Genomic DNA, 18,599 nt, shown 5'->3' with positions numbered 1-18,599 from the left:
TCAGAAATAGATCAACATGTCAGCCTTCTCTAGTTCCTTTTTATCATCAATGACGCTTTAAAAGAGAGGTGGCCAACCTCTGCGGAGTCAGAAGCCAGAATGTATGTACTGGTGTCATCAAGAAAGGGTACAATTATCCCCCCCCAATTTTAGTATCTAGTAGTTGTATCAGAGTGAATAGAATGGACCAATATTTACATTATCAACCCACTTCTATGTGTTTGCATACACAGCATTTTACGTGATTTCTTAAATTCTAGGGCATTTTTTTCATACTTGCTCTTAAAAGTTACACATGATGCTCTGCAATCCTAAGGGCCTCTGGGCCTCTGGTGGTCAACTGACCTTACAGTATCAGGTGTCCAAGGGCTGGAACCAGATTCCTGGGCTTGAGGCCCACATGGCAATTTCAGGTATCAGACACATTTCACTACAATGTGTGCACAATGTCCAAGGCAGACCCAGACATTCTGCCAGTCTCTGAAAAGAGTAAACAGGGAGGGAAGAGAATAAGGAGAGTGGAGTGCATTACTGGCATACCTCCTTTAATGTATCTTTCATGATATGAGCAAATACAAGGAATCATACATTTAAATCAGATTCCCCTTTCCAAATATGATTTAATCACTGCGGTAAAGGTAGGTCCAGAAGAGTCAACTGTGAAAACCCTTGATGAAATGGTTATCTACAGAAGAATGAAAAACCAACTACCTTAAATCACTTTCGCCATTCTCTTTCTACATTTGCATCTCTGGTTAGCATTAAGTAATTAAAAATGTCCTTTTCCTATCTACACCTGGTTTAAAAAACAAAACAAAACAAAACGAATGGGTTAGTGACCTGTGTACACTTGGACAGAAATTTTCCAAAGCTGCGGATGGTAACTTAATATGCAAAAGACATGCCGCTGAGCCATTCGGTTGGGATGCGATCTCCCCTTTCTGGGAAACGCAAGTAAAGAATCCCAGAGAGAAAGGATAATCTGTTCCAAAGTAAAATAAATTATCACGATATAAACCACTGAGTTATTCAATGTGTTGCTGCTGACGCCGTTTGGCTTTTCCGTGTTGAAAAGGGATACTGCATCTTGCCTTAGCTCTTTACCGCACAACCAGGCAAGCTACACAGAGTTTGGAGGGACCTATGCAGTCGTCATGGCAGAAGGCCCCACAGCCTTTGCACACAATCATGGCTTTCAGCCGGCAAGAGCATTTCAGTTCCAATTCATCCGCGTTGCTGCTGTCGGCAAAGTTCTGAACGGGCATCTGAGCGTTCTGACCAGGCAGGCCCGTGGCGGGATTGGAGCCGCTTCCCAAAATCCCAATGGACTTTTCAATTGCAGATGCTGCCCTTTTGAAGCTCGTGCTACCAAAGTGTATTGTTGGATAATTTCCACAGAGCTGCTGTTGTTGCTGCACCTGCATTTTCTGAGCAGCTAATTGGGTAAAAGGCTTTTGTGGCTCAGAAAGCAAATAGGAAGAGAAATCTGCATTTTTTAGCGCAAATGCTTTTAACTGTTCTTTCATTTCATTCTGGTCATAGGAAACTTGTTTCATGCCCAGTTCACAGCTGCTGCTTAAACCTTCCTCAAAAGAAAGAGGTTCCGATTTTATATTGCTACATATGCCCGTGGACTGTGGCCAACTAAGTCTCTTAGTGGTTTCCATGGTAACCGGTGGTTGCTTTTGATCGGGTGGGACTTCTGCATTAGGGAGAGGTGGAGGTAGCGGAGGTGGTGGTGGGGGAGGCGGGGGCAAGGCCAAGGGCGGAGGGGGCGGAGGGGGTGGGGGCGGGGGATGCGCGAGTGCTTTGTTTGGCATTGCGTGGGCAGCCCCTCCCACATCATCACCTTCTTTAATGGGCATGTTGGGGGATACCATGTTGGCTAACCTTAGCTGGTGTGATGCGGAAGAAAGGCCAACCTCTCCCAATGCCTTCTGTTCAAGATGCCTGTTGAAGGCAAATGCATTACAGCCCATGGGGCTCTTGGCAGAGGCCTGTAACAGGGCTGCACTCGGAATGGGGCCCCTGGCAGCCACAGGCATTTGGTAAAACTGCTGTCTGTGTGAGGTACCAGCATCAGGGTGGAAGCTGCCGTTCTTTTCGACATGGAAGAGGTTCTGCTGGAAGCTACAGGAGGGGAGCAGCCGCTTCTGCTGTTTGACCTCGGGGCTGTGAACAATTCTGTTCTGCATGGGGTGCTTGTTCAGCCACTCCTGCTTAAACGGCTGGCTGTGTCCTCCTAGCGGGGTCAGGCCCGAGTTGATGACACAAGGCACCCCTTTCACATCTGGCTCCACCAACAATTTCCCTGGCTCGCATTTAACTTGAGTGTGCTCCCCCACAGTCCTGGCGACTCTCTTTTTGGGGTGGTTGTCTCGCTTTCTCATTTGTAGTGGTGCAAGGGTCCCCGCCAGGTAGCCCTTCCCGTCCGGGTTCGGAGAGCTGGACGGCATTTCGACGATGTTCCTCTCCGGTGCTGTCTTCCCCGCTGAGGTAGTTTGAAGAGGCAGAGGGAGCCTGCTGATCTCAAGCTTGGCTCCCAGTCTGGGCTGAGGCAACACTTTTTCCAAAGGCAGGTTGCCCTGGAGTAACTGTGTCACCAGTGGATTGTTAGCCTCCACAGAGGACAGCCGGCAGCCGGAGCCCCCTGCGCTGGGGACTCTTTTCAGGGGGTCTGTAGCCAAGGAAATCACCTCTTCCATGGGGCCAGAGGCGGGAGCCTTCACACTCTGTGTCTGCGGCATGCTAGGTGTGACCTCCGCGGCCGGAGGAGGCAGCTCAGGGCCGGGGAAGTCTTCAGTGTCCATTCTAAAGCCCTTGTCCACTTCATGAGGTTCAGACTTCACGGGGAGAGGGACATTCGTTATGAGATTCCTGGGGTGAAGTTCTGACATGTGGGAGTAGCTGGTGTGTTCAGTTTTGACGGCCTTTGGACAGCTCTGCTCCAGATACTCCTTCTGTTTACTTGAAGCAGGGTGACCAACCAGAGGTTGTCCTGCGCTCCGCATGCCCTCATCATTCCAGCAAATCCGGCTGCCTGGGTTGTACTGACTGCTACAGCTTGTGTCGGCTTCACTTTTGAAAGTGGCAGGGCCACGTGCCTGCTCGGCAAAGCTAGTACCAGGAGCGGGCCCTTCGCTTCGTTTGTCCGGAACCACCAGGGGTCCTTCTCGGAGACTCGAGCAGGCTGCCGGCACCGTTGTGCACTCCTGCTTCGCTGCGGCAGCACTGAGGAAACTCGAGCCGTGGTCTACACCTTCGGGGGCAGCCGCCTCCGGCCTGCTGATGACAGATACCTGGGGGCACGCCATGGGCTGCACGGAGGCTTCTGTCCTCGCGGACCTGCTCTGGAGGTCCAAGCTGGCTTCTGCACTCTCGATGGAGACAGTCAGAGACAGAGTGGAGGTCAGCGTGGCACTGTGGTCCACGATGACTTTACACGGGATCGATCTGTTTATGGCTGCTGGTGCGAAGCCCCCCGCAGGTGGCTGAGGTTTCCCAGAATTGTCTGCCCTGTTTCGAGGCCCTGAATGTTTGTCTGAGCTCTCTGCACTTAACTTGGGAGGACTCTCGTAGGAGTTTATGGTCAGCATGCTTCCAGTAAACACTGCGACAGGTGGGCGTGTGGCCAGAGCGTCTGTGGCCGTGGCCGACTCCCTGCAGCTCAGGGCAGCTCTCACAGTGGTACCCAGGGGCCCAGGCGCCTGTTCTTCACTCCCAGGCATGGCTAGCTTCTCAGAAGGAAATCTGCTGCTAAGTCCCGTCGGGGGAATCAAGACGGAACTCGTGGAGAGATGGTTTGGCAAGTTACTTCCAACGGAGGGAGGTGGCACGGAGGCATACTGGCTGGGGACCAGGTTACTAGCACTGCTGCTGGGCAGTAGCAACTGCTTGTCGTCCATGGGGCTCGAGACACTGCAGCCCTCGGCCGGGACGGGGACAGGAGTGCTTTCAATACATTTTGGTATAATGGCTATGCACGGAGTGTCCGTTCCCTGGATGGTTTTTAACATGCTTATATTACAAGCAGAAATTGTGGTGTTTGCACTGTCAACAGACATTAGAACAGAGGATTTATCAACAGAACTCACAAAGGGATGTTCTTTAATTGCTCCCGACATAGCAGTGCTGCAAACAGACACAGGGACAGAATTTTTATTAAAAAGCATGGGCACACTGCTATTTTCAGAAGAGGTAGATGAAACAATTTTCTCAGATAAATGTGACACGGGTATATTCTCATCAGAACTATGCACAGATAAGTCCGTGGCAGTTTCTGGAAGTTTAGCTGGGTTAAGAGACTGCTGTAATACAGTGGTGGTCTCTCGGAGGTGCGCAGACTTGTTGCTAGGAGATCTGCAGTTTGGATTGACAATAATCACGCCGGTTGACCCTTCAATTTTTGTTTCAGGGGTAGAAGAGACTTCTAAGCTTGGAGGCCCTTCCTTTGAGCCGAGCGGAGGCAACCGGGACTCTTTAGTGTTCTGGAAGAGGTGGGCTCGGGCTTGATGCTTTGCAAAGAGCTTTGCCTTTGTCTGCTCTTTGATATGTGCCAGGGTTCTCGCCTTTCCACTCTCTCCTGGGCTCCCCATGGCTCCTGAGACGATGCTCGCCGCAGCGGCTACAGCAGCTGCCGCGGCCGCCTCTCGCTGGGCCCTCGCTTGCTGGGCCCGGGCCTTGATGTCTGCAAGGGTCCTGGCTCCTGTGTTCCTCCCACCGCCGACTGATGTGCTAGGGGATGCTCGAGACTCTGGTTTGGAGACAGGCTGGCTCTTGATAATGAAAGGTGGCCCAATTTTGGAAAGCTGGATCTACAGGAAAGGGAGAATAGAAAGAGAAAGCGCTTGGTACATGATCACAGAGGAGGCAGGTGGAAGGTGATAATGCAAGAGACAAGATGGGCTGCATCCTCTCATAATGTGGCATCAACAACACCTAAATCCCCAAATGGGCCTTTAAGGTATAAAGCGACAATAAATGTGGCATGAGTGTGAAATTAAACTTTTTAATCTCTGTTTTTCATCTACAGAAACATCAACCGGTGACTTCATTTGGTATGGAAATGAAACATCTTCTTAATGCCTCTTATAAATGGAAACAAAATCCCTGCTTCTTAAAATGAGGTTAGCTAAAAAAGACTTAGAGATACTTAGCTTTTAAATTATCTTCCTTCCTGGCATGGAAAACTGGGACCTTCATTCTATATGAGTTTATCTCTTCATTTGCCACAAAGAAAAAAAGCCCTAGCCAAGAGGTCAGAAGACTAGAATTCTCATCCTGCCTTCACTCAAAGAAATTCTGTAATCTTGGGCAAATCATCGTGTACTTCGCTTTCTCCAGTGACCTCCGTGAGCCACAGACTCTGTCGTTTTTCTGTACTCTCATACCACCTGGCAGGCTGACTCATACCTTTATAATCAGCAGACAATAAGAGTTTGTAAACTCACTTGTAAAATGAGACTAGTTATTTCTGGTCTATTTCCTTCACAGGGCTGTTATAAAGATGGAATGAGACTGTATTTGTGAGAGTGCTCTGCTTTCCAAAGGGATTTGGTATCATTATCTTTTCATAAAAGCAAGGGCAACTCTGGTTTTCTGCCTCTAAAAGCAACTACAGGTTGGGCAGTTTCTTCGGATATCAGTAATCTACAATTTGTTGAGTTTCATAAATATCCCAACCCACACTGTACACCTAACTCATGCTAATTAAGAGGCTCACAGTCATCACCAAATTAATGAAGCACAAGACTCAAAAACTAACATCCCATAGCAATGCCTGTGATGTTCTAGTCACTAAAAACATTCTTAGGGTCATAGATTTGGAGAGCTGGAAGGCAGCTAGTTAAAGCCCCTCATTTTACAGTTGAAAAAAAAAACTGAGCCTGTGGAGGGAAAATAGGCTGCCCTGGAGTCATATAACTAGGGAGTGACAGAGAGAGGAAACAACTAAAAACATTTAAAAAATTACACCTAGATAAGCAAGAGCTCAAGGCCAAACACCAAATATACTTATGCTATCCATCTACCGTAAAATGTACATTGAAAACAAGCTTTTGACAAGAAAAATCAGACTGCTATGTTCAAAAATACTTCCTATGAAAAGCATGCTTATATTTTTCTTTCCACTGCTTCAGAAATTAAAATGCATAGTGGGGCTTTAATTGGGGCTTAATGTTCATCTTTCACATCTTTAGAATCTTATTTAATAGGGGTTACTTTATTAAGTAGAATAACTACAGCTACACTCTTAAAAGTCAGCCTTACGGATATCATGAGACACATACATAAAATAGGTGTCAGGGCAGAGCAAAATAAAGAGAAAGAAATTAAGAGCAACACAGCTTGAATACGGTTATAATTCTAGACCAAACCTATGGTGGAATAATCCACTTAACTGTTGGACAAATGGACTGAAATGAAAGCACCAAATAAATATAGATTATGTTGGGTAGGATTTTTTTTTTTTTTTATTAAACAGAGTATTTCTTTTGAATTAACCTTAATTTTCAGTTTACTTAGGCAGGGCCAATTTATATAAAAGATTTGTTTTCTGAGAGTTAAAACCTATCTGGGACCAAAAGAGAACATGTAAGTCAGAATGTTTCACTACAGGTTTTATTATTTGTGAAGTTAAAAAGCTCTTTACTATCTCAAAAATTAAAAAAAAAATAAGATTTGTATATCTGTATATCTACAGCATTTTTCCCTCAGGGTGTGCAAAGCAATTTCATTGATTTCCTCAAGAAATATTTAATGAGGCTCTTCCATAAGTCAGGTCCTTTCTGCTAGGAAATGGTGGGGTGGTGAATATTTGCTGGAAAATAAATGAGCCGATATTCTCGACCTTCTCCTCCTTCGTGTATGCCTCTGACTTCTGACTACTTTCCCTAGTCCTACTGAACTTTGATATCTTTACTTTCCCCACGTGCATGTAGGTCTTCATCCTATACACCCTGGAGTCCCCAAAAGACCCTCTATCTCATGGCCTATCGGCTCCCCCGGGCCCTGTTCTCCCTCCCCATTTCTTTTTCCTTAAATGTTGAGGTCTAAATATATACATACATCTAAGATTATCTTGTGAGCTCAGCAATCCTTAAAAAGGATCATTTACTATTAGAATAGTGCTGAGAGTATTAGATCATGAACTGCCACATAAAACCTGGAGGGAAGAAAACCTTATTTAATTCTGAAAATTAAGCATCAAAATAGGGAAAGCCTAGCTATGGAGTTGTCTTTGATGTTATTATTGGTGTTCCATACCTTGAGAGGCGGAACTCTGGGCTCCTCTCTCGGAGGCTGTTCTTTCTCAGGTGGGCCGCCGGGTGCTACGCTCCGGGTTGACTGGTCCTCTTCTATCCTAGCCCTCTTTTCTTTACAGATCCCAAAACTGTGTTGCTCTGCGGTTTTCCTCTTTGATATCTCCGAATCTCTACTTTCATTTCTTACCCCGTCAGGTGACTTGGAGGGCTCTGACAACTTGGAAGAATGTGAGGTCTCCAACCTATTCTGTGAGCCCCCTTGCTTATGTGTTTTATTTCTAGAGCCTTCCGAAAATGAAGTCTTATCCACCGATGAGACATATTGCTTGTCTTGTAATTTAGCTGATGGAAGCTCATTTCCCTTATTCTCTGTCTCTTCAGAAAAGACAGGTAACTCCAGTGGTGAAGACGCCCCTTTCTTTTCTGTTCTTTGCAGGACATTATGATTTTTTACTTTTATCATTTCTATAGAAGGAAGTTCTGGAATTGAAGCAGGATAGGGCTTTTCAGTTTCAACATGTGATTTACAAGGCTGCTGATTCAGAGTCTTACCGTGCAAGTCTTCAGATGGAAATGCTTCAGGAGCAATGGAGGAACCCATTTTGATAGGTTCAGGAGTATTTGATAGAGTCTTCTGTTGAGAGAGAAGGCTCTCTCCCAGCGGCTTGGCAGGGGCAGAGCCTTCATCTTTCTGTGGGGAGAGTGGTTCTTCACATAGGGAAGGAGACTTTCTTTGCTGATGCGCCATTCTTTCATTCATGGAAGAATTAGAAATCGGAGATGTTTCTGAAGGAAGTGGCAAACTGGATATAAAGGTGGTCTCAGATGTGAGAAGCATGGAAGACACTGAAGACGTTTCTGATGTCAAAGGTAAATCAGACATGGGTGATGTTTCTGATGTTAAAGGTAAATTTGATACTGGGGATGCTTCGGATGTCAAAGGTAAACTGGACATCAGAGATGCCTCTGATATTTCAGGTGAAGTGGATACTGGAGATATTTCTGACATCAAAGATGCATGAAGGTTTTCATCAGGGGGATTTCTCTGATTATATTTGTCTGCATTTTCAGTGCTGGACACCTCAGAACAAAATGTTGTCTCAAGGGAGGCTGGAGTACATGATTCCTCTGAGGTGGATTGGGTTTCCCCTCCTGGGGATGTCAGGCTGGTACAGGCTCCCTCTGGGCTCTCGGAAGAGAAGGAAGTTTCAGAGATGCAAGCATTTTCAGAAAGCTGTTCATCAGGATCACTCTGTAGCTCCATATCTACAGCAATTCCTTCATTGGGAAATTGGCCTTCTAAAGAAGATGACCCTGTTTTTATTTTTGGAATATTGGTCTCTATTGCAGCTTCTGGCTCCTTCTGTTCTGTGTCACTGACATGAGTCACAGATGAAGTGGAAGGAACGAGAGAGTCACAGACTTCTAGCTGATCGATAACAACCGACATTTCTTCCTGGGGAGATTCGGATTTCTCTTCCACCTTCACTTCAATATGAGGCAGAGTTTCTAAAACATCATTCATCATAACACAGGATTCCAAGTTATCTTCCGGAGGTGCTACTTGGGGCTCTTCATGAGAGTTGGCTGGACTTTCAGACACCTCAGAAAATTCAGGTATTGTCTTATGATTTTCATCCTGACACTCACAGATACTAGTCTCTACCTCTTCTGCAATCTCCTCCTGAATCACAGATTCTTCAGGGATCAAGATATCCTCTGATTCTGATTCTGCCATCACATCTTTACCTACATCTACCATAGGACAAAGCGTAGCACAGAACTCAGGCTCTGGAGAAGCTGGACTTTTCATGCTTTTTGGCTGTTGTTCTTCCAAGGGAGTCTGTGCGGAAAGACCTGGAAGGCCAGAGGTTCCACACGAACTACTTTCAGCTCCATTACTGTTTGGTCCAGAAGTGAGCTTCATCGATTCCTCTCTTGACATGCCCAACCTGAACAGAAATTAGAAAGATTAAATTATTGTTCAACCACAAAACGTGAAAGGTACAACTTACTTATGTGTGTGTATGTATATTCAACAGAAGTAAATGCATCAAATTAATTATATAATCACTAAGTAACATGCTTAGTGTTTTTATTTATGTAATGTTTTAATTTATGTAAACTAGTTTATGATGACTTAGTTCTTCTACTGCTTTTATAATCATAACTAAAGTAAACTCTACTTCTGGTTAAAAAAAGGTATAGATTGATTGATTGATTTGGTATAGATTTTTATTCTGTAAGCAAGGAGATATGAACTTTGCCAAATGTTATGTAAAAGGAATTAAAAAATTACAGACTACAAAAGATTAGAAAATATGGGCAGAAAAGCAAAAGAATGGATAAGATCAAAAATTTTTTAGTCAGAAATTAGCAATCTATCTTTATCATAGAAAACTGCACAGTCTTCAAAGGATGCCATATAAGCAAATAAGATCAATGGAATATAGGTATGTTGTAAAATCTTAAAACTGAAATGACTTCCAAAGATTAAGTTCTCTTAAACCAATGTAAGAGGTGTTACTAACCTTATTTTAGTCTCTCAGTGTCTAACCTAAGACAATATGGAAATTTCACTAAAGAATAACAAACGTATTTGGGGTCAACAAAGTTGATTCTATTAGATTACATTCGTAGGAGGCAAGACCTTAAAATTCTTTCATGTCATCTCTTACTGTAAGGATACTCCATGAAAGACAGCAAAGAGTATCAAGAAATAATCTAACCTAATATTCTTGTCGTAAGGGAAAGTTCATCAGAATTACAAAAATATTGTAAACCACTATTTCCTGTCATACTAACTTATGATGTCAGCATCACATGGTAGAGAAATAAGCTGTTCTAAAAGAAGAGTACAGACAATTATTACAAAGAGAGACATATTCTTGAACATATTTGACTGAAGAAATACAGCTAAAAGTATCGATGTGGGAAAATACCTCAGTGAAATCTCCTTCAACCTTTTACTTAAATTCTCAAAATGAAAGGAAATAATATTGAATAGATTTTTTGGGGTGTATTCATTGTCTTCTTTACTAACATTGAGAAGGCTCAAAAAGAAAGATAGGAAGTACTGCCCTCATAATTAGCCTCTTTTCTTTCAACTTTTCCTAAGATAGGTTCAAACTAAGCTCCAATTTATAACTATCCTACACTGAGAGGAACAGAATAACTACACTACAGATAAACTTAAAGAAGAATAATCAACTAGAAATACGGTCCCTTGGGGCTAGGTCAAGCAGAGATACTACTGATATTAGGTTAGGTGTAGAATATACAGTAACTATCTACTGGCAGCCAAATTTCTGCTAGTTGGTTAATAAGGGTATAATAAATTTATTAATTCATATGAAATATACTTAATATTAAATATCACAAATGTATGGAATATATAAATGTATATATTATGAATGTGTGTATATATTATATATATATATATATATATACGTGGACAACAGCACTGTATAAAATATACCTATGTCAGCATTTTTATTATTTTCATGAAAAAAATGGATTTAAGATGGCATAAGGCATAGAAGGTTGGTTTTCACAGCACACCACGTAACAACACAAAGGAAAACAGTTAAGTCCAGAAATCTAGACTGCAAACGAACAAACCAACTCCTATAATTCTGAGTTAGCATACATATGGGTGAGCTCTAAGTAACTAAAGCAAATATGGAACAGTACTATGTTATAAGCAGAGTAACCATAATAAAGAGCTCAAACAAACAGCTGAAAACTACAGCAGACAAATCTTAACAATAGGGGAGTTTGGATGGCAATATTCTTGGGAAAACTTAGAGCAGTGAAAAGGCACATGTCAACTGAAAATTATCTGATGCTAGGAAAAACAATCCTTCACACACTGGGGTAGCTTAAGTAATCTAGAAGTAACAAAATTTGAAGGGTATTCAATGAAATGTCCAAAATATAGCTGTCATCCAATATGTAATCGAAGATGGAAAAAGTCAAGCAAGAATTCCAGTGACATAAGGGGATAGAAACTCTATGGATAACTACAGCAAGAAAAGGGTCAAATAAAAGAAGTGTTTGTATTCAGAGCTCAGGGATGGTAAGACGGAATCATGCTTACTCACAGTATTGTAGCTGTTACCCTCCAGGGCAGGGGCCTTTAACCTGATATGCATGGGAGTCTGGAAGCCCTCAAATTTTATGTAAAAATATTATATATGTGTGAATTTTTCTGAGAAGGAATTGCGGCACTAGGACACTGAGCGAATTACTTAACCACACTGGGTAAACCTGGAAAAATTACTTAGTTTCATGGTCTCTCAGTTTCCTAAACCCCTTTTTAATGTAAAAGTAATAATGACATCCACCTTATAGGACTGTTGGGTGGGTTAGTGAAATAATACTTGCGAAGCCCTTAGACACATATCAGAGCTGACTATGTTCAATCACAGCTTGCTGAACAAGGGAAAGCCTTCTGTAATGCATGTGCTCTAGGGTACACGCTCTCCGAGGGCAGAGCCTAGAAAGTCCTATGAATGTCTATACCTATGGCATCTAGACGAGATGTTGGATCAATTTTGCTGAATTTAAAAAAAAAGGGGGGGGTCCAACACTCAAGACCAGTACATTGGAGGTAACTAGTTCAGTTGTGCTTTTACCAGCACTGAAAAGGGTGTTCCCAACATTCCCTCTGTCAGACACAAGGTGGGGGAGCCCTCCTGAGTGGTCTGCAATGTCATTCTCCAGGGTTCTTAATCCTGCTGGGCATCAGCATGACCTGAAGAGCATCTAAAAATACATATTTCTCACCTGCTGGACATTCCCAATCAGTCTGTCTGCCATGGGTCCTGGAAATCTGTATCTATTTTTAAAAGCTCCAGTGAGGATTCTGATGCAGCCAGGCTTGAGTAATACTGCCGGTGACAATATCTGAAGGCATATAAGGAGCCTGCTGCATTTTTAATTTTTGAGAAAACACATTAATTATCTCCTGTTAGTTCTGCTTAAAGATGTATATGCATCCATGGTCCTAGGATAGCAACTAAAAACAAGCCTTCCTACTTGAGAATAACTGCTACTTAGGACACGCCACAAAATGCGAGCCTACTCTGGGTAAGCAGGCTGTTAATCACATGATCCTTTTTTAAGAAGAGCACTCATATGAGACTCCTGACATTGTTTTCCCTATTTATGGGGGGAAATTTTATGAAATTAAATCAAATGATACAGATTTTGTAACTTGCATCCACCTCAGTGTCATTTACACAAAACAACTTCCAGAACCATTAAGTATGTACATGGGAGTTCCAGGAAAAATTCCTTTCTGAGGAGGATCTAAAGTCACTGTCAATTGTCGGCTCTGAAATCCTTCCTTCTTCCTTAGGGATCTGATGGTCTCTGAGGCTTAAATTATGCTCAAGTACAATACGTCCCTTCTAAATGTAAGGCAAAGGAGAAACTACTTTCAATTTAATTCAGTCACTATCACACTTACATGTGGCTGGCGTTATTTTAAAAAGAAACACACATGAAGAAAAATAATAAATTAAAAACTGGTTACACTCAAAGAGCAAGATGGATAGAGTGAAGAGTAATACCTCAGGCTCTCCCCCAAACAAGGGACTAAACAATTGTATATGCATAGCCAACATTTTTCAGAAAAATGTGAGAATTAAGGGTGTCTAAAACTACTTAGCTCTAAAGTATTCCTTAATGAGTATACTTGGATTAAAAACAGGAGATTTTTACTAAAATCTAGTTAAGAAAGCCATAATTGACTTCTATAGGATTTCATGTGCTACTTTCAGTCCAAAATGAATTTTCATGGACAAGTTATAAACCCTTGAAAATGCATTTTTTTAAAATTTAAGTGCTGATATGCCACTATAATTTTACCTGCAATTTCTTACACTGAGGGACTATTGCCTTTTATCACAGGTTTATTAAGTTTTACAGCATATGAGTGTGCTATGTGAAGCAAAGAATTACATTTTCATTTCCTTCTGAGAGAAATGAGAAAAAAAAAATGCTCTAGTACTTACTTTTCTCCATAAAACCTTTCAAAGAATTTTTCTTTCCAAGGTTCTGTTTTCTTTTCCTTCTCAATTTCTTGCCTTATCCGCAACTGCATTTCTGGAGTAAACTCTCCTAGGAAGCAAATGCTTATATACTGAGTAAAAGTTGTCATATCTTTTGCCGGTTAATAAAGAAAACGTAATTAATTTGAATAAACTTTTATGGATGTTGAAAAGTAAAAGGTTGAGTACTGACAATATTTCTACAGCTTCTCTCTTTATGAACATCGCTCAAATAGTCATTTAGTTGTAGGTGAACTTTAAAACCCTCAGCAAATATACTGTATGCTAGGGGCTGTGAATGAAATGGCATATATTGAGTCCTTAATGAAATCAGTCTGGTGGGAGAAAAGGCACACAACTGACTACAATATAATGTTGAAAGCCCTGTACGGGCTGTAAGAATAAAGGTAGTGAAAGCAGAGAAGAAAAGGCACTTAATTCTGCCTGAATCGATTAGGGAAGACCACATACAGGAAATGGTACTTGAGTTGGCTTTTGACAGATGACCAAGTTTTATAAAGTAATTAACTCACAAGGCACAGAGATAAGAATATGTATATTTTTGTTCTTTTGAGTGGCCAGTTGTGAGAACGTAGGAATAGAATGAAATGAAATGGGAAAGGTAGGCTGAGGCCAATTAGCAAATACATAGTTTAAAGAGAGTTCTAAATTTTTCCTACAAGAGACAGAGGGAGGTCCTGATGGCATTCACTCAGGGAGGAATATGGCCAAACAAGTGGCTTAGAAACCAGGTGTAGACATGGGAGGACTCCAGCCAGGAGGCTGCTGAATGGCACAAATGAGAAACATAGAGTACAGTCAGGCCAGCAGCTGTGGGAACGTTCAAGGGCATTCAGAGTCACAGCACAATTGACAGTTCATGCCCAGATCAGGAGAAGGAAGAGGGCAAGAGAGATCATCAAATTTCAAAGTAGGGAGCTCTGTGCACAGTGGTGACATCAGTAGAGAGGGGGCAGAAGGGAGAGCAGAGAGTAAGGTTAAGGGAAGGGAAGATAATGAGGTCAACAGTGACATTATGGTTTTCAGGTGCTTGAAATCAGCTCGGGAGATCCAGCAGGCATTTGGAACAGAACATAGGAATAGGAAAGAAGAGTGAGAGCCAGATGTGGAAGATTTGGCATAGGGGCCATACCAAGGTGGTGAAAGAGGCTGCTTAGTGAATGTGCACAGCTACAAGAGAAAGTATCAGAGAGAATGGTGGAGACATCACTATGTATCATCAGATGGAAGAACAGAAGCTCTGGACGGAAGCTGAGGAATGGTCATTGGCAATGCGGCCGCGGGAAACAATTTAAAATATATTGTAAATGTCTAAGGTACCTGGTTTTAAATTGGATGGGGTAAAAAAAAAAATACGATATTGCAGAAGGAACATAAAATGTAAGGACTAAGAAGAGGAAACTGGGCTTTGCCATTAGAAAGCCATTAATATTCTCCAGGAGGCGTTACTTCAGTTGTGGATAGAGGAATCACACCTACCATAACACTTTGAGAGGGTAAGGGAGTAAAAATGTAGTACCATTCGTTATTTTTCGTCTTTCAAGAAGCTTGGTGACTAAAGGAAGAATAAGGTGAATGGTGGCTTTAGGGGAAGAAAGTATTAAAAGAAGATTCTTTAGGCTCTAGGACATTAAGAGAATACATAATGCTTCAAGCAAGTGATTAAAATTACCATTCCAAAGAAAATCTAGCTATATCAAAAATTTTTATGTTCCAGATATCATGCTTCCTTCAAAAATATTGGACCTCAAAACTGCCAAGGATAACAAAGAATTAGTGAAGTCATTTGGAACAGAATGGAAGTTTTTACTAATTTATACTTCAGGGGGAGAAAAAGACTCAGAAATCAGAGAAAGGTGCAAAGCTCAGTACAGTATGTGTACTCAGATATGCCAAAGAATAATGGAAAAGAGAAATTTACCTTCCGCCAGTCGCTGTTTCCATCCTTGAGCTGCATATGCAAAGAATTCATTATTTAGTGCTGAAGAACTGAGGCGTAAAATTCCATCGCTTCCCATCTAGGAAATAAGCCGACAAAAACAAGATCCATCAAGGATAATTCAAAGCAAAAGTACTCAGGAAAGAAGCAAAAACAAGGTGTGTGCATGAGAGAGAAAGTGTGGGGTAGGAGAAAGGAAGAAAAGGAACCTAGCAGAAGGGGAATCTCCCAGTAGAAAAAGTGCACTTTACAGTGATGACTATAATGACAAAAATTTAAAGGAAATCTTTATCAGGCATTTCCATTATTGGTGGTGAGGAAAACAAATGCGTGGGATTTCATCACAACAGTTTGATATCTTTATTGTTTTACTACACCTTAAATGGTACCACATTAAAAATCACCATGTTGACATCTTCCGATTAACTTTCATAAATTAAATTTTCTAAAATTTGTGAAAGCTAAAGAAATCCAGTTGGATCACTTGGGTTCATTCTCTGGCTCAGGTTTAGACAAGAAAAAGTTCTAAAACATTAAAACAAATACCCCCACACTGTCATACATACCCCCTCATCTTCTAATTTGGATGCACACAAAAAACAGTAAGTTTTTGGTAAAAAAAAAAAAACAAAACCTTGGTATTTACTAAGGTAAATAGTAAGGCGTACAATATGTGCAACTGTAAGCTACCGACCTTTTGCCTCAAACATACTAATTTTTAAAAACTCACATGTAGAAGGGATTCGAATAAGCATCATCAAACTGGATGCTTTTAACTTTCCAATTATTTACTGCACCTATGTGCATGTAGTCTGCTTGCTAACATAGAAGATAAAAGAAGTGGCCCTGTCCTTTACTGGCCGCTTATGTGACCAAGGAGTGAAGATAAAACAATGTCAAGCACTGGGTGAATGGGAATTAAGGAGTACAAAAAATAAAAGCTGGGGGATGCTATCTAGGTGGACATGAGCGGTTAGGAAGAACTTGATGCCAGAGGCACAGCCAGGTCCTGCAAGATAGGATCTGGACAGCACGGTTTCAGAGATAAAGCACGTAGTGCACTGTAGAGCTCGGGAGCTTTACTGCGAAGACAGGACATCACAGGCCATCGGTAACTGCACCGCGTACGAAGGTGTGAGGTGCTTTAACCTGCTGGGCAAAGGCCTGGCAAACTGTAGCTCCAATTACATTTTCAAAGATTTCCTCTTACTCCCATATACACGATTCAGGTGTCCTAATCTCTAATTGTCACTGCTACCTGAAAACACACCCAGAGATTTCTCATCCCCAGGTTTCTGTTTGTTTGTGGCCTTTTCCACACTGCATCTTCACCACCGAAATACTCCTCCGCTTTTAAAATTTTACTCAACGCCTTCATGAACGTGTCAGCTGAACCACCATTCAGGAGCAAAGGAGAACATTGAATCTAAAAGTCATTATTTTACCAACTACTCTGGATAATGCTAGATCCAATTCAGAAGAGAGACGCTGTGAATAAACACGAGGTGTGTTGAATGCTGCCATCATGACATCCAGAGGGAAGCCACCGACTTGGCATTCTAAGTTTCTTCATCTAAGAAGATATGGATAACGACGCTAAAATATTCAATACACTTGGAAAATTTCAGGCAAGACTTTGTTCATTCATTGAATCATTATTTACTCACCCAGAGCTATTTCATCTTTATTCGAGACACTTATTAAGCCACTCATATGAAGCCATGTACCTGGCATGCGTATACAGTGGCACTAAAGAAAAAGCCCCTGCCCTTATACTGAATACATTCTACACATGGCAGATGCTTCTGATTCCTGTAGATCTCTTCCACCCACGCAACTGTAACTGTAACACTGTAACACAGTTATATCACCACACCACCTCAGTGTCCTACCATCCTACCACAGCCCCAGGACCTGAGTGGGTAAGTGCCCCAGCCTTCCTATCTTCTGACTGGACAATTCTAGGACTCCTTCCTCTGGAATGCAGTCCATACATTGAACCAGTGGATGTCATTTGGTCCTGTGTCCCCAATAGAATACATGGGCCTGGGAGCCAAGGGGTGGAGTGAGGGAATCTTTGTACTCTCTCTCTCTGGAAACCACTGGCAGACTGTATACTTTCTGTCCCCACAGCTCTAGACCATGTGAGATTAAAAGTCCATGTCCCCGGGGGGAGAATCATTTCTCCTAGGGCAGGGTTTCTCAGCCTCGCACTATTGTCATTTAGGTTCAAGATACTTCTTTATCGTGGTAGCTGTCCTGTACGTTGTAGGTTGTTGAACAGCATCCCTGGCTTCTACCTACTAGATACCTGTGGCAACCCCTCTGCCAAATGTGACAACTGTAAATGTCTTCAAATATCACCAAATGTCCCTTTGGGGAAAAATCATCCCCAGGTGACAATCATCTCAGTATTGGACATGGTGAGGGCTCCACTGTAGCTAAGCTCAGCCTGGTTACTGTGTGCCTCTCATGCTGGTGGGTCTGTAGGCAAAGAAAGGGGCTACTGGACAGGTGGGGTAATCAGCCCCAACAGTCATGAGGAAAGAGGACTGCTGCTGTAGGGCAGAGGCAGAGAGAGGGATGGTGGGAGCACTGGAGATTCACTGGGACTTCCCTGGGCGCTTCTGCGTCTGGTGGTAACCGTGAACATGGATTACAGCAATGACAGCCAAAAAGGGCAAGGGAGCCAAAGGCTCAGACTCCTCAGGGATGACAGTCTGGGCCACCTCCACCAGGCAAACTAGCAGAATTCCTGCTGAGTATGAGGGTGTTCAGAAATGGGTGACAGAGAAGGGAAATGATGAACTTCAGTCACAGCCTTAAGACCAGCTTGAAACTAGCGGAGTCCACAGCTGGTTCACTAACCCCCTGGCCGTAAGTTTTGTTCTTTTGTCTTTTTTTTTTTTTTTTCCTCTCCAAAATATCATGACTGGCCACTCCTTAAAGAGTTAGTGAGAGCACACTTAACATGAAGCACAACGAGGTCTGAGCGGTCCTGAGTAGAGCAGACTGGACACTGGTGATTCTGTATCTAGCCTGCGTGAGTACAGAGCAGCTGGGGTAACAGTTAAGTGCACTTGTCCTGCCCACACCTACAAATCTCTAGGACTTTCTCTGCTGCAGATGCAGCCTGGAAGTGCAGAGTCTGGCTCTGGGGGCAACTCTCCATCCATAAGAGACAAGGGTCTGTGGTGAAAGGTCTTGCTTCCCTGTTCTCCTGGCAGACAACTGTGGGACTCATTTTACACATTTTTGAAGGTCCTCAGTAGAACTGAGACCCAGTCATTTGGAGGGTTTTTCCTCTTCCTGTCTTCATAT

The 18,599-nt window shown here is 42.6% G+C and overlaps 1 protein-coding gene across 2 annotated transcripts in view; it reads right to left on the bottom strand.

The window, feature by feature from the left end:
- Positions 1-254: 254 nt before the first annotated feature.
- The window catches only part of ASXL3 (ASXL transcriptional regulator 3), a 185,818-nt gene continuing 167,473 nt past the window's right edge, over positions 255-18,599 (bottom strand). For both annotated transcript variants that reach the window (XM_027575213.2, XM_027575214.2), the window contains 4 exons: positions 15,261-15,357; positions 13,283-13,388; positions 7,264-9,214; positions 255-4,814 (listed from right to left, as the gene is read on the bottom strand). In XM_027575213.2, the coding sequence (XP_027431014.2) occupies positions 1,101-4,814; positions 7,264-9,214; positions 13,283-13,388; positions 15,261-15,357 (5,868 nt within the window). In that variant the 3' untranslated portion in view covers positions 255-1,100. The remainder of the gene's footprint in view (positions 4,815-7,263; positions 9,215-13,282; positions 13,389-15,260; positions 15,358-18,599) is intronic.

Source organism: Zalophus californianus, chromosome 14, assembly GCF_009762305.2.
Source record: "Zalophus californianus isolate mZalCal1 chromosome 14, mZalCal1.pri.v2, whole genome shotgun sequence".
Classification (NCBI taxonomy): Eukaryota; Metazoa; Chordata; class Mammalia; order Carnivora; family Otariidae; genus Zalophus; species Zalophus californianus.
The sequence above is the reverse complement of the archived record's forward strand: the minus strand, read 5'-3'. Positions and strand labels throughout refer to the sequence as shown.